The following is a 16,588-nucleotide window of genomic DNA, read 5'->3' as shown; positions in this document are numbered from 1 at the left end:
GCTTGTCCGCCCGGGCGGGGGCGGTGCGTGCCCGGGGCCGGGGCAGGTGGCGCGCGCCCCTGCCCCCGCGGCCATGGCCCTTCCCGGCATTCCTATGAAGGCGCCTGATCAGACGACGCCGCGAGACAAGAGTCGCGGGCATGATATCTGCACAGAAGCTGTCTGGAGACACAAGGATCGATGGTGCTCGCCTCAAGAGTGCTGACGCCGAAGGGCCGGGGAGCCGGGTCGCTGCCCCGTGCTCGCACGCGTGGTCATCGTCCGGGGCGCAGCCGGGCAGCTGGGCGGGGGCGGAGCGGAGCGGCACGGGGCCCTTGGAGTTGGGAAGCGGCCGATGGGACGCGGGAGCGTTCGCGAGGGTATAGCTCATGCCCACTTGGGCCGGGGTCCGGTAGCGCCTGTTGCTGCGGCTCCTGGTACCGGAGAGGCTGGGCCTGGGGGCTCGGGCCTAGAGCCGAGGGCGGGGTTTTATCCCTCTCATAGGGAATTTTTTTTTTTTTTTTTTTTTTTAGTAAGGGAACAACTGAAAGAACTTACCAAGCAGTATGAAAAATCTGAAAATGACCTCAAGGCCTTGCAAAGTGTTGGACAGGTATGCAGTGATGACACAACTGTGTATGGCACTGTGCGGTAGGTGAACTGTGCTTAGCAAGTTATTATCACAGATGGATTTAAAATTGAAGGATATAAATGGGATATGATACCATCAGAGCAAATGTGTGCCATGGTGTGGTCTTTACAGGCGGTAAGTACACAGAGTAGGTGTATTTTTAACAGTTATTCCTGGTGTATGGGGCAATGAAAAAGAAACAGAGTAGTAGGCTTTTCTTATGGAGCAAGAAAAGGGAGTTGAAGGTGACTGGCAGAAATAGAGCTGTGAATTTATGTTAAATATTCTATATACTAATATAATTTCATAGCTGTAGCTAATACTTGTTTCAATTTTTTTCATAGATTGTTGGTGAGGTTCTTAAACAGTTAACAGAAGAGAAATGTAAGTTCCCTAGGTGATATGTTTTACTTTTTTGAAACCTTTGTTTTTTAAAATAAGCCAATTAAATTATGATTTTTTAAAATAATGAAATAGAGCATTATTAATTAAACATCATTCTGAAAATACTGTATAATTGCTACTTATTTTGCACTAGCAATTAGAGGGGTTAAAAAGAGCGTGATCTTGTTTTCTCTGTCATTTTCTCTCTCTCTAGTCATTGTGAAAGCTACAAATGGACCAAGATATGTTGTTGGCTGTCGTCGTCAGGTAACTCTGCTTTGCTTGGATATTTTTAAATAGCTTGCTCCAATATCCAATTATATGTATTATAGTCATTTTTCTTGTTACACTTTTAAAGTTAGCAAGTTCGTACTTCACTTTTTAAGCTGCGCTTATAGATGTGGTGCTCTCTGCACCCTAGTGATAGGTAATGATATGCCAGGAATGCTGGAATGAATTTTTGGGAATAATAAAGCAAAGTGGACACAGACCAAGATGTTACTTCTTTTTTTCTTTTTTTAGTTTTTCAGTTTGATCCTTCTTATAAAGTTAAATATAAGCTATTAAGCCTATTCCAGAACCTCATTCTCTAAATGCAAGATTTTGTGTGAGGGGTGAAGTACCATCATGGGTCAGAAATGATCTAAGCAACAGGAAGCAGAGTGTAGGATGGATGGGCAAACTATGGGCCGCTAGTTCCCACTGGGGCAGTGGGTTGGGGGCTGCACCACACGGGTTGGTCCTGCTCCAGCGGTCCGGCCGGGGTGCTGGCTTCGGGTCTGGACCACACTTCTTGCCTCTGCTCCGGCCAGGGCGCTGGGTTGCGGGCCGCACCATGAGGCTTGGCCCTGCTCCGGCACTCCATCCGGGACGCTGGGTAGGGGGCTACACCACGTGGCTCACGGAAGCTGCAGTATGGGCCCACTTCAGCTCCTACACGCTCCTATGGGAGCTGCAGGGGTGGTGCCTGCAGATGGGCAGCATGCAGAGCCGCCTGACTGCGCCTCCATGTAGGAGCTGGAGCTGCTTCTGGGAGCCACTTGAGGTAAGCACTGCTGACAGCCTGCCCCCTTATCCCTCTCCTGCCCTCCAAACCCCTGACTCCCTCCCCAGAGCACCCTCCTACGCCCCAAACTCCTCATTCCAAGCCCCACCCTAGAGCCCACGCCCCCTCCCGCACCCCAACCCCAATTTTGTGAGCATTCATGGCCTGCCATACAATTTCTATTCCCTGATGTGGCCCTTGGGCCAAAAAGTTTGCCCACCCCTTGTGTAGGAGGACGTGGTCAGCAAAACTGCCTGCCCGAATTGCAGTGGTAATGGAAACCACTAGATTCCCCTTGATCAGCTCTTTTGACTTGTGTCTGAGGAAGAAGGGAAGGTCACCATCTGAATCCTTGCTGAGACTAAACACTTTTTTTGTCATACCAAACAAGAACAATTGCTACAGAAATATAGAATTCCATCACTTTGCTGGTTTAGTCAATTTCTAATAGAAAAATCTTTTGTGAAACTAGCTTGACAAAAGTAAGCTGAAGCCTGGGACAAGAGTTGCTCTGGACATGACCACACTAACTATTATGAGGTAAGCTTTTGCCAGCAAGATTTTTTTTTCTTTATGTTAAGGATAGAGTTGATCTAAATATGTTTCAGATATTACATATGAGTAATAAATCTTGTACTGCTTTAAAAATTCTTCCAAATACATATATACATTATATGGACAAATACTTCCATGGTGGTCTTACAGATCTATAAGAGCTGATCATAATTTTTTGTTTAAAATTACTATTTAATCAAAACAAACTTCTATGGGAAATGTCTGTTTTTGTCAAAGTTTGGGATATTTTGTTGAATTCCCCCCCTCCAAAGTTTCATTTTTGAAAAGTTTCTGACTGCCAGTCTTCAAGTTTTATTGTAAAGATGAAAAATGTTTATTACAAAATTTTGAGGGAAACTTTTTTGTCAATTTTTCACAGGGGAAACAAGCATTTGCCAACCAGCACTAAGATTTATTTAAATGATTGAGTATACAGTGTTTGCAGAATGAAAAGATAACATCGGTGTTATTAATACTCAAATGCTACAGGTACTTACCAAGGGAAGTGGATCCATTGGTTTACAATATGTCTCATGAAGATCCTGGGAATGTTTCTTATTCTGAGATTGGAGGGTTATCGGAACAAATCAGGGAGCTAAGAGAGGTACTGAATGTTTAATTACTGAAATACGTACTGAATAGAGGTATCTGGTCTGAGGAGAAATTGTACTTCATGTTGTGCCAGGTGGGTGGAAAGGTCTAAAAATTCTAATACATGCTATTTAAAGATGTTCAGGAAAGGTTTATATACTGATAGTTTTCTGACGGAATGGGAAGGGTTTTCCTTTCCGTCCCATAAGTGTGTAGATAATCATGTTATAGCATGGTTTTTAATCTTAAACAATCATGAGACCGGATATTAAAGAATAGCATTATTTGCACCTTATTTAACTTCATGTAGGAAGGAGAGCTTTTAGGACACTATTTAAAAATACTTTTTGATCTCCGTTAATGTCCACAGTGGTCAACATAGCCTCTGAAAGAACAGGGGCCTATACCAGATTGCAGATAATCTGGCTCTGAGGAATATAACGTGCATGTCTACAATTCAGGTACAAGAAGGTGTGGAGTTGCAAATGAGATGAACATTAGGAGGCTAGACGAAAATAGATGGGTTTGAAGGATGCTTCCAAGTCGAGGGGTTGTCATGAAGTAAAAGTGCAACACACGGTGGACGAGAACGACAAAGTGTCAAATTCTAGTCTTTGCACTAGAGTAACTATTGAAATGAGTTACTCTGGATATTCATGTGTATGACTGGGGGCAGAACTTTGTCCAAAGGAGCAAGTTACAGGAAGGTTTAGACAAGGCGTCGGAGGGACTGGAATAAGAGCAGAGACGGAGTTGTGCAGATCCTCAGATTTAATCCATAAAACAGGCAAAGGAAAAACTCCCTGACAGCATTTCTATAGCTAACTCTTTCTGATCCTGTATAAAGAGATTGTACTTGCTGGGGTTAGTAGTGTCTTCTAGAAGAAAAGAATGAAGATGTTATTGGGAAATCCATACTTATATATTGTACCATAGCATCTAAGCATACAGTAAATAGTCAAGGATCTTCTTTAAAACTAAGCACTACTTACCTGCCTCTTTTCTCAGGTAATAGAGTTACCGCTTACAAATCCAGAATTATTTCAGCGTGTGGGAATTATACCTCCAAAAGGCTGCTTGCTGTATGGGCCACCAGGTGAGTACATGTCTGTAGCTGCCTTTCATTTCCAGTTTTGAGTTCTGTCCATTATTAAGGCAGAATGAGACTTCGTGTCCATAAACCTATAATCTAGGTATCTGAATTTCAGTTCTCCTTATAACAGTGGTCTCAAAACTTTTTACCTTGCACCCCCCCTTACCACGTCCATGCCCCCCTGGGGCCGGGAGCAAGGATGCATCTCTGAGAGTGGGTGACATGGACAGGGATAAGGGGGCCACAGCTGGGAACGGGGCCAGGGCCCCCCTGGGTGTGGGGCCGGCAGCTGGGGAACAGGGACGGAGCTGGGTGGCACTCGCTCCCTGCTCTCTGTGGGGGCTGGCCTGGGCTCTAACTGCGCACCCCTAAATGTTCCTCCACTTCACAGTTTGGGGGCCTCTGCCTTGCAAAATAATTAGTGCTGAGCTGCCCTCCTTGGAAGCCTGTTGCTGTATTCTGTTGTACTTCTACCCTTGAAATATATTTCAGTCTGTAACTTTAGCGATTGGTCTACAAGTTGAACAGCTTCAATCTCTGTCTGTCCAGGTACTGGGAAAACACTACTAGCCAGAGCTGTTGCAAGCCAACTGGACTGCAATTTCTTAAAGGTAAAATGACGTCATTCTTTTCAAATAGTAACGGTCCCTCTGGTTGTGCTTCAGTCTGTTTGCTCATGATACCTGTTCATTTTCAACAGGTCGTGTCTAGTTCTATTGTAGACAAGTACATTGGTGAAAGTGCTCGGTTGATCAGAGAAATGTTCAACTATGCCAGAGATCATCAGCCATGTATCATTTTCATGGATGAAATAGATGCTATTGGTAAGGCTAATGAACTGTAAGATGGCTAAAGTCTCTTGTGATTTATTTAAGCCAGCTCTGAAGTAATAGTCTTGCTTTTCTTAAAAAGATTAATATGAAGTTGATTGTCAGGGAACCTTTCTGTGCGGAATGAACAGGGTAGAGGAGATCTCTCCTTTCAACTTGCTTCTGGAGCCCATTACAGCTAACTTAAAATGAGACCTGTTTGCATTTGACTTGGATCTTTGACCAAGATACATGGTACTCTTAAACATGCATTTAACTTTACCTAACACTTAATTTCATTTGTAGTACTGCAACATTTATTTAGCTCAGAAACCCTTTTGATCCTTAAAAAAAAAAAAAAAAAAGTACAGGTAACTTCCAAATTTAATATATATTATAGGTGGCCGTCGTTTCTCTGAGGGAACTTCAGCCGATAGAGAAATTCAGAGAACCCTAATGGAGGTAAATGTCTATTATGTAATCTTTTATAGTAAAGTGAAAAATAGATGCGCAAATCCATATATTATCCAGATTGTTGGAACGGCTGCTGTGCTAATGTCGTGTTTAAAAGTGAACTGAGATACCTCACTAAGAAAAAATGCAGTTTGAGATCCAAAATGCATAGGCTATGTATTTGTATGTAATTAACTTCAAAGTGATTTGAGAGTCTTTATCTGCCAATACTTGAGCGCAGGTGTAACAAGGTCCTCTGCCCACCCCTCTTCCTGGGGCCCTCTGCTGCCCCAGTAAAGCACAAAGAGGCTTCTCCTGCAACACCCGTGGCTTGATTTACACATTTCTCCCACCACCAGTGATATACTATATACAGCTTGCAGGCCTTACAGTCTCCTCTTCTACCCAGAGTCTGCCCTCAGCCCAGAAACTGACCTTCCCCTGCCCATCTCCTTCTTCTGGCTGCCAGCCAGCCTTTATAGCCCTTGAACCCTCAGGCCCACAGGTGCAGCCAGTTCTAATGGCCAGGCACCAGACTTCTCTCCAGCCCCAATCTATTTCCCCCGATTGGGGCTGGCTGAGCAGGGGCTAATTAGGTGCCTTTGCACCAGCACCCTGCTACATCAGGCTTCTGTGCTTTGTCCACAAGAACTGACTACACAGACACTTAACGCACCTTGTTTAGATGTTGGAGGATGTCAACTCTTTCAAGGGAAAAACCTCTTTGCAGGTTAAAGGCTTTCTGTTCAAAAGATATCTAAAGTTAAAAACACACATTGTCATCAATTTGGCATATTAAATACAACGGTGAACTAAGGTTATTGGAAATGGAACACTCAATCGTGTTAAGAGAATTAAAAAAACCAAAAACCAGTAACACAATTCTTAGTAGGAATTCTAGGTCTGATTGGTGTGCGTGATCCCACTGGTCTGATTTATGTTTTCCCAACCCAGAAAGAACGCATATTAAGCAAATATATCTGCCTCACTTGTAGTATAAAATAATCACAAAGAATAGAGGTTTGAGTTTTCCATAGCAGAACTGGATATATCTAATGAAATGTCTTCAGGGGTGATTGAATATTCTAGGGGCTGTTCTGCAAACATAGGCTGTGTGAATCATCCTATATTAAAAGTATAACTGCCAATCACTGGCTTTTAGTATTTGGAGGAAAAAAGAGAGAATGCAAGGTGACTGGAATGTTGCAATCTTCCATTTCTGAGCTGTTTTGTTCCTACTTCTTGTCCAGTTTTTTTTTAGAGTTTTCCGTTATGGAATATGTGGGGAGCTGTGTTATTCTTGGATCATCACAGTTAAGAATTGGGTAGCATTGTTTTAGGATTGTTTGCATCGATCCTTTTATCTGTAATGATCAGTAGCGAAAATGAAGTGTGTAGAAGATAGTGTGAGCTATTAGATTTATGAACACGTTAAGTTTAAAAAAAATTCCTTGTTTTTTAAAAAAAGTCAATTTCCTCTAGTTGTTGAATCAAATGGATGGATTTGACACTCTGCACAGAGTTAAAATGATCATGGCTACAAATAGACCAGACACTTTGGATCCTGCATTGCTGCGTCCTGGAAGACTGGATAGAAAAATCCGTGAGTTGACATCTTCATTCTTAAGCGCATGTGTAATTCTGAATTACCCTTGTTCACCCATTTTAATTAAAAAAAACCCCAACCCTCTCTTTTTAGATATTGATTTACCAAATGAACAAGCCAGATTAGATATATTGAAGATTCATGCAGGTCCTATCACTAAACATGGTGAAATAGGTAAGTATGCGAGCTGCTTAAATATTTTCCCCGAGTGTAAAAATGAGGGGAAGGTGAATTGGTTACTGGTTACCCTAACACCCACCTTCCCAAAAATGTTTGTCAGTATTTCTTAAATAGATCCATACTGAACCATTGGTGAACCTCACTTTGTAAAAATGAGTGTTAGGGATATCGTAGCCCTCCTAAATTTGGCTACAAATCAGAGAAACTGTCTGATTTACATCAGGTTGGACTTTTTCCATTGTATAATGGAACGCTTGCTGTAAGCAAACATTCCCATTTGTCCCAAAAAAAAAAAAAACCCCTTAAAACCATATATGGGTCTGAGAACAAACAAGGGTATTTCTGTCCAAAAGGAAAACTCTGAAAGTTATGAGCAACTGAAAAGTGGGTTTTATATGGAAATCTTTTTTAATTACAGAACTATTGCTGTTAGGTTGTGCTGTAACTGTGGCTTGAAAAAGAATGCGCTTGCCATTAAGGAGTAGGGCAAATTTTATCTGGGACATGGGTGGGAGAGGCAGCTGTACCGTGAAACTGACAGGATTCTAGTCAGTTATGTTACTGCAGACTGACCAGAATCTTGTTGGCTTCCCTCTGAGATTGCCTTGAGGAAATCTGTGAGAAGCAGCTGAGACGCTGTGAAGTTATCAGGAACTTGGGGGTTGGGTGGAGAGGAGGACATGAAAACAGGGAGGAAGAGAGACTGAGAATAGCACACCTCTTCACTACTGATGGAGGGCTTTTTCCCTGCCTGTTTCCAAGAGATGTGAGATGGGAAGAGGAAGAGTCTCCCCCTCACAGGAGGAAGAGAGAGGAGCTCAGTTTCAGACACCAGCTACCTAAAGCTGATACAAAAGAGAACTGTGAAGTTGAATCCAGATAGCACCCTGAAAGGAACCCCAGCATACCCTTTTCAAGAAACCAGATAGGAGCATGAGCAGTACTAAGCTCTTTAGCAAGATACCGTCTAGTTTAGGGGTTGGCAACCTTTCAGAAGTGCTGTGCCGAGTCTTCATTTATTCACTCTAATTTAAGGTTTTGTGTGCCAGTAATACATATTAATGTTTTTAGAAGGTCCCTTTCTATAAGTCTATAATATAGAACTAAACTATTGTTGTATGTAAAGTAAATGTTTAAGAAGCTTCATTTAAAATTAAATTTAAAATGCAGAGCCCCCCGGACCGGTGGCCAGGACCCGGGCAGTGTGAGTGCCATTGAAAATCAACTCATGTGCCGCAGGTTGCCTACCCCTGGTCTAGTTCTTGGACCCAGTGTGAGGGACACCTGTTTTTTGTATCAGTGTCTGGTCAGTAGGTGTCAGACGTCTCAAGCCTTAGCTGTAACTTTTTAAAATTCTTTGTGAAGATAAGTAATCTGCAAACTGTTTCAATTTTTGTGATCTTACAAACGTATGTGGATTTATTAGACTAGAAAGTCACTTAATTACGGTAATGATATAGCTACGGCTTGGGTGGCAATATTAGTCCCATGTTTTCAGATTCTTAACGTAAAATAAAAATACCATTTGAACTAATGTGTCTTGTGGTGTTCATAATGAAAAGGGAAACTATTTTGAAAAGTTTTTGGTAAAAATCAGATTTGTGGTTTAAGATATTTGAATTTAAAAGTTATGGAAAAAAAGGATTTGTTAATTCAAACACTCAGTATCTTGTATCCCCAACTCAAAACTGAATATGCAGTCAAAAATTTCCTGGAAGTCTGAAATGCACAGAACTTGTGAACTTATACCCTGGAAACTGTAACCTAGCTACATACTTTATGGGTGTGTAAAAATAGAGGATAGTGCTTTTAACACTTTTTTTTTTTTTTTTTTTTTTAAACCCAATGGCCTAGGGGGCCAAGTTATGGTTGTTGTGGGACTAATAAATGTTGAAATTATTTTTATTCATATGCATCTAAATCTCAACTATAACACTGATTTAATGTACATCTTTTATATTTAATTCTGGCATATGTACGTTCAAATTAGTAATTTTTAAATAAAATAAACCCAGAATAATTATATCTAGATTTGTATGTTAATGGAGGAATAACATAGCTGGTAAATACAATCATCAAGGTAGCTAACTTTTTCACTTGCACTGAGAAGCAAAGTAGAATGTTCAAGGTGTTTTTTGTAGCTGAAGCTGCAGTACAATGGAACACATACTACTTTGTACTTCTAGTTAATTGGCATTCTTGTTTTGTTAATAGATTATGAAGCAATTGTGAAGCTTTCAGATGGCTTTAATGGAGCAGATTTGAGAAATGTCTGTACTGAAGCAGGTAAGAGGCTCCTCACTCACTTGTATTCATTTGCTCAGTTCATTTTCATGTGCTGAATCTTGCTATAAACGTTAAATATTCATGACTAGTTTCTCTGATCTGTTCTTAGTATAATAGATGAACATGAGGTTTATAAACATTTCATTGTTTTAAATACATTCATTCTTGAGGGTTGTCTGGCATTTACATTTTTTATATCAGTGGCTAGAAACTTAGGTTAACATAATAGTGAGTTTCACTGGTAAGTTTCAAAGCACTATAAAAATTGATCTCTTGAAACTGGCATTGTGGTCAAATGCACACTGGAAAGGATCTGTATATATGCCCATACACCTTAAAAGTGTGGGGAGAAGTAGTAAAATGAAGTTCCCTAAAACTGGATGAAAATCTGCTTTTTTAAAATATTTCTTTACGGCTTATGCCAGTACAGAAAGTAGTACAGAAAATGAGTTTTGGGGAGATCTCTCCCCCCTCCCGTCTCCCCCGCCCCCCACATGTTCCTGCCTTACTCTTCTTGAGAAAATATTGTCCACTCAGGGCTTGTCTACTCTGGGAAGCCATCTGGTATAGCTGTAATGGATTAATTATATCTCTATAGCTAAGCTGATATAACAGCCCTATATGGATGCTTCTTGCCTGAATAAAAGTGACTTTATTCCAGAATAATTACTGTTTCCAAACATGTCTGAGGTGCATGAAAAGAAGTACAAAACTGATTAAGTTACTCGCTGAATCTCCATACTGAGTATGTAACTTCTAACTTTGATCCTTTATAATGTTGTGTTTAATTATAAAGCGATGGATTTTATGGAATGTTTCAGTTCTATATTATTGCTGCTAGTAACACTAGCTCTCTGTAAATATCTAGCAATTTCTCAAATTGTCCTTCATAGGTATGTTTGCAATTCGTGCTGATCATGACTTCGTAGTTCAGGAAGACTTCATGAAAGCTGTTAGAAAAGTAGCTGATTCTAAGAAGCTGGAGTCTAAACTGGATTACAAACCTGTTTAAATTAACCACATAGTTAATGATCGACTGCACAGAAGATATTGGATTAATGTATAGAAGAAAAGAAATAATGTACCTCTTGGCTATGATCTTATTACAAGTGTATGTATAACACCATAAGCAAGTAATTGATGCTTGTTACAAGTCAGTTACAGAAGTGTGTTCTGTACAGTTCTGAAAATTTGGCATTCATTGCAGCCCAAGTTAAGGAGCGAGATGTGTTCTCATAACAATTACTGTGTGAATTTATAAACATACCCAAATGGTTGAACTTAGCAAATTTTAAGAAAGTCAGTGCATTTCCTGGGATTTTATATCATTTTCCTTTAAACAGTTGAATAAAACTTCTTCAAGTCTTTCATATGTACCTCTTCTCTACCTCTTTAGATAAGAGCATTCATTATATTTGTTTAGGTACTTAAAGTGCTACTTATCTCTGATATTAATGATCATGTTCCATTTAGGCATGTATTTTGATAAACAATCTATACAAAATTCTCTACTGGTAAAACTGGTGTGTCAGATACAATGTACCTAAAACACAAGTTAGGAAATGTAATCTAAGGAGCTCTTAATAGTGTGTAACAATTTCATGTTGCCTGTCCATGTGGAAGAGGGTAGGGTACTGTTCTGTTTTAAGATTCCACTGTTGAAACCTGGGGAAGGGATTTAGTTGGAACTAAAACTTAATGCATTTTAAGCAATGATCATTTAACTAAACAATATTTGTTATAGCCTGATTTCGGTTAGTGCAATTCTTTTCAAAAGCTTCATATATACTTCTCTGAAAGTGCCACACTCCTAAATGTTTGTAGGTAGCCTACGCAGCCAAATGACATTTTGATTTTATAAAAACCATGTAACTCATGTTTAAAGAATAACAGTATCAGGGCCTCAATCTAGAACTACTAAAACTGTCAAGCAGGTCAAGTTTAATTTATTTTGGTTTAGATACCTTTGTAAAAATAGCTCTCCTCCCACTACGCGATCCAAGTCACTTTTTAAATACGTCTCTCCACCTTCCCAGATGTCATTTCTATCATATAGCAACTGAGACTGTCCTCCAGAAAATAGTAAGATTGTAGCATCTAAACGACACGGTTTTGGTAGTGGCAGAGAGTTATGGAATACACAGGGTTAAGTATTGTTCCGCTGTGGATTGTAACGGGCCAGAATTTGGCCTGCTGCCTAATACCTCCACAGGTACTGGGAACTGTTTACTGCAGTTGCTAATTTGAGGAATCATTCAAGCACCATAAAAAAGCTTTAACTCAGAAGCCCAGGAATGCTTTGTTCATGCAGTCCAGCACATTGCATCAATGAGGATTTTTTTTCATTCCACTTTTGATGTGTGTAGGGAAATGTTTTTTTTACTTCAACTTTTAGGTAAATTTTACGATCACCACAAGATGCTTCTGTATGTATTAAGACTCCATTTTTTGGCCACTTCTGACTACACCAACTCGATTATTCTGTGCCTGTCCAATTCACAAACAAGTTAGAAGATCCTAAAAATTTTCTAAAGCCATGCCTTTTTACTTTGCCTGATGTGCTAGTACAGAATGAACTGTAGTACTATCCTTGTTAAAACCACAAAAGAGCTTTTAACAAACTAATTTAAAATACAGAACTACTACAATGCCCAGGCAACAGTATTTTGATAAGTGGATACAACAAGCTCATGATTGTCATTACATATGAAAGAGCATGCATGTTTCTCAATGTTATAGTAAAACAGGCTTGTACAGCATTCCCTTGTCTATAGTGTCAGTGGTATAAAATGTCAGTGTTAATTTATTTCCATCATGAAACCACTCTGAATAGGGCTAGATGTCAATATGCATGGTTAAATGCTGCTGTTACAGAAAGTCTAAATGTATTCAGAAACAATTTAGATGAAAGTTTAATAAAATTGAATAGATCTACAGCCATCTTAGAATATATACAAATTTTGTTACATGAGTTTGGAGAGGATGAATGGGATAGGTAGAGAAACTGATTCCTAGATCACTACAATCTAACTAAAACCCTCTTAATAAGCTCAAGCTAAAACATAGCATGTTACAAAGATCCATATATCTCTTGTGCATACAACTGAATGTCTGTCTGCTGTTTTTTCATAGATTCTAGGACTGGAAGCGAGCTCGAGAGGTCATCGAGTCCAGTCCCCTGCCTGATGGCAGGACCAAATACTGTCTAGATCATCCCTGATAGACATTTATCTAACCCACTCTTAAATATCTCCAGAGATGGAGATTCCACAACCTCCCTAGGCAGTTTATTCCAGTGTTTAGCCACCCTGACAGTTAAGAACTTTTTCCTAATGTCCAACCTAAACCTTCCTTGCTGCAGGTTAAGCCCGTTGCTTCTCGTTCTGTCCTTAGAGGCTAAGATGAACAAGTTTTCTCCCTCCTCCTTATGACACTCTCTTAGATTCCTGAAAACTGCTATCATGTCCCTTCTCAGTCTTCTCTTTTCTAACCTAAACAAACCCAGTTCTTTCAGCCTTCCTTAATAGGTCATGTTCTCAGACCTTTAATCATTCTTGTTGCTCTTCTGTGGACCTTCTCCAATTTCTCCAAATCCTTCCTGAAATGGGGTGCCCAGCACTGGACACAATTCTCCAGTTGAGGCCTAACCAGCGCAGAGTAGAGCGAAAGAATGACTTCTTGTATCTTGGTCACAACACACCTGTTAATGCATCCCAGAATCCTGTTTGCTTTTTTTACAACAGCATCCCACTGGGGTTTTTTTTGCTAATACACTTCTACCCCGATATAACGCTGTCTTCGGGAGCCAAAAAATCTTACCCCATTATAGGTGAAACTGCGTTATATCAAACTTGCTTTGATCTGCTGGAGTGTGCAGCCGTGCACCCCCGGAGCACTGCTTTACGCTGTTATATCCGAATTTGTTATATTGGGCTGCGCTGTTTCAGGGTAGAGGTGTATCTAAGTTGTTTTGGTCACTTCACTGGGACCAAACCCTCCCTTCAGCATTGAGGTCAGTTGACGTATTTGGTTCCTGACTCTGAAGGAGAGAAAATAGGCAAAATTTGTTCAAGTGAGGTGGCAAGAGTAGAATACAATAGAACCCCATTTGTCTGACTCTCCATATTCTGGCTCTGTGCAGCAACCAAACAACCAGGACTCAAGGGCCAGAGGTGGGTGAGTTCTCCTGTGACTGCTAGAGGGAGCTGCAGCAATGCACTTTCCCATTCTCTGGTTTCTCTGGATTTTTGATTATCTGTTCTGACCCCAGTCTCAATTAGATCGGATAAATGGGGTTCTGCTTTAGTTATTTCCTTTTGAAGGGTAGTGCCTACGCGTAATGTCTTTGCTGCAACTACACATTCATAGCTGGCCTGTGTCAGCTGACTTTGGCTTGTGGGGCTCAGACTACAGAGCTGCAAAACTGCTGCGTAGATGTTTGGGCTGAGGCTGGAGCCCAAGCTCTGGGACCGGCGTCCTTTGTGGGGGTCCCAGAGCTTGGGCTCCAGTCTGTGCCCAAATGCCTGCATGGCAGTTTCACAACCTTGCTGTCTGAGCCCCACAAGCCTGAGTCAAGTTAGTTGCAATGTAGACATATCCCAAGAAGCCCAGTCATAGGCCAGGATGCTCTTGGGCTAGGTGCTGTATATGCAGTGAACAAAGAAACAATTCCTGCCCCAAAGAGTTTACAATCTAAGTAAAGGATGAGAAAATAGGTGAACATGGCTGCGATGGACAAGGAAACATTGAGCCCATGTTGGTCAGCATGATAGGCAGGAATCACAGCTGCCCGTTTATTTGTAGGCATAGTAGTAACTGAAGGAGGACAATGCTATAGCTTTGTGGATATTTACAGGGAGCTCCTCCCACACATGAGGCAGCACTGGGGTAAACACAAAGGGGAAAATTTAACAAATGAGTTATTCAGGCTGGTAGTATTGGCTGATCAGAGTAGGAGTTGATACCTTTATAGCATATGAAATGACAGGTAGGTAATGATAGGTTGTGAAAGTGAGGACAAGTAGGTGTATGTATGCTACAGTGAAGAAAGGAGAGCCGGTGGTAGTCCACAGAGAGGAGTGATGGTAAAAAGCAATCAGCTAGGTCTTTTCAGCAACACGTTGAATAGATCTATGAGGCAAGATTGCATTTGTCAAGGTCCGAGGACAGTAATCGAGATACAAGATATTGGGAGCCTGGTTGTGAGTTTTAGCAGTTTGGATGGATAGGTAAGGCTGTGTCTTAGAGACACTATGCAGAAGGAATTGGGGAGATTTAGGGACAGCCTGGATGTGAGCACCTAGAGAGAGGACTAAGTCAAAGATGACACCGAGTTTACAGGCCTGAGGGATAGGATGGTGGTATTGTCCACAGTGATTGAGGTAGACTGGCAGGAGAATATTAGAAGTTCTGTTTTTGGCATGTTGAATTGAAGCTGATGGCTAGAGATCGGAGATGTCAGATTTTAGTGTGGGCGGAAGGAGACACCCTGGATGTTACCTGTGCTGCAGGTTGAAAACCACCACACCCAGCCCCTGCAGATCCCTATGCCCAGCACCCCCTGGCTAGAGACAGCTCCACAGAGTGCGGCCAGGTGCCAGGGCAGCCGCGACCCTGGCCCCTGCTGAGTGGGGCCGTGTGGCAGCCCAGACCCCGGATCCTGTTGTGCAGGGCCGACCAACAGCTTGGACCTGGATGCGTGGCATCCAGCTGTGCAGCAGCCCTGACCCACACCCTGCTGTATGGGGCCAAGTGTTAGCCCTGACTCCAGACCCTGACCACCACTGTGCTGTAGGTTGAAAACCACTGGTCAAGGAGGATAAGGATGGTGGCAGATACTCCTCCTTGTTTCTTTGAATTCCCCCTCAGCTGCCTGTATCCATCTTTTGTCTTATACTTAGTCCCTGCTCCAAAAAGTTTACAATCTAACTTTCTGTTCTGCTTCTAGAGTGTCTGTTCCCATGGTGTCATGGTCCATATCTAAGGTTCCTACAATATAACTAATGATAGAGGGGAGACTGAGCTTTAGCCAGGGAAAGAAGCCACTAAAGTTTCAGTGGATTGCCAGGGGTCGAAGCCAGCTTAGAGTGGAGAAAGTCCAGACGTGCGTCCGCTGAAGTGGGTATTCACCCACGAAAGCTCAAGCTCCTATATGTTTGTTAGTCTATAAGGTGCCACAGGACTCTTTGCTGCTTTTACAGCCATTCTAGACAGTTTGTTCAATGAGGTTAGAGCTAAAAGGGGGAAGGGACAGGAACTAGAGAGGCAAGTGGGCTCTTTAAGCTGGGAGAACCTAAAGCACATTTGTACTGTTAGAGCCTGGGGAGAGTGCGGGACAAGGGAGGGCATGAGAGGGGGCAGGAGGGAGATCAAGAGAGAAAGTCGCAGCAGCAAGTGGCAAGTTTGAGCGGCTCTTGTAGCCTGGAGAAGCAGAGAGCTGCAGCAGGGGAGGTGCGGGCTGGCCCGGCCGGGTGTCGCGGCGGAACGAGGACCAGCTGCGGCTGTACAGCACTCCTAGCGCTCGGCAAGCACGGCTGGACTGGAGCTGGGTGGAGCGACAGAGCCCGGGGCCGCTGCAGCGCCCAGGGGCGGGCGGGAGGAGAGTGCGGGCCAAGCCCGGTCCTCGTGGGACTGGTGTAAGCGCTTCTCACCCATCCCCCAGCGCTGGCCGCAGCCAGGGACCGCCCAGCCCGGCCTTTCCGCGGGGCACGGCCGGGGCCCCACGGACCCAGCTGAGAGCGCCGCGCGCGCCACTGGACCGGGCTAACGGGCCCCGCCCCCAACTTCTTCTTCCCTAGAGAGACCCCGCCCCCGGGCTCTGATCGGGCTGGGCCCCGCCCACAGACTCTGACGAACACGGGCCCCGCCCCCGGGCTCTGATCGGGCTGGGCCCCGCCTAGGCCCCGCCCCCAGGCTCTGACGACGCCGGGCCCCGCCCCCGGGCTCTGATCAGACTGGGCCCCGCCCCTAGGCTCTG

At 42.8% G+C, this 16,588-nt stretch overlaps 1 protein-coding gene across 1 annotated transcript; it reads left to right on the top strand.

The window, feature by feature from the left end:
* The first annotated feature begins 57 nt into the window (after nucleotides 1-57).
* On the top strand, nucleotides 58-12,552 carry PSMC6 (proteasome 26S subunit, ATPase 6). Its single transcript, XM_032765924.2, has 14 exons — nucleotides 58-200; nucleotides 513-592; nucleotides 955-994; nucleotides 1,209-1,261; nucleotides 2,512-2,579; nucleotides 3,084-3,198; nucleotides 4,194-4,281; nucleotides 4,828-4,889; nucleotides 4,979-5,102; nucleotides 5,488-5,549; nucleotides 7,023-7,143; nucleotides 7,240-7,320; nucleotides 9,541-9,612; nucleotides 10,506-12,552. Exons 1-14 carry the CDS (start codon nucleotides 74-76, stop codon nucleotides 10,622-10,624), a joined length of 1,212 nt encoding a protein of 403 aa, XP_032621815.1. The 5' UTR covers nucleotides 58-73; the 3' UTR covers nucleotides 10,625-12,552.
* Nucleotides 12,553-16,588: the final 4,036 nt, after the last annotated feature.

This window comes from Chelonoidis abingdonii, chromosome 4 (assembly GCF_003597395.2).
Source record: "Chelonoidis abingdonii isolate Lonesome George chromosome 4, CheloAbing_2.0, whole genome shotgun sequence".
Taxonomy (NCBI): domain Eukaryota; kingdom Metazoa; phylum Chordata; order Testudines; family Testudinidae; genus Chelonoidis; species Chelonoidis abingdonii.
This window is presented reverse-complemented; position numbering and strand designations above follow the sequence as displayed.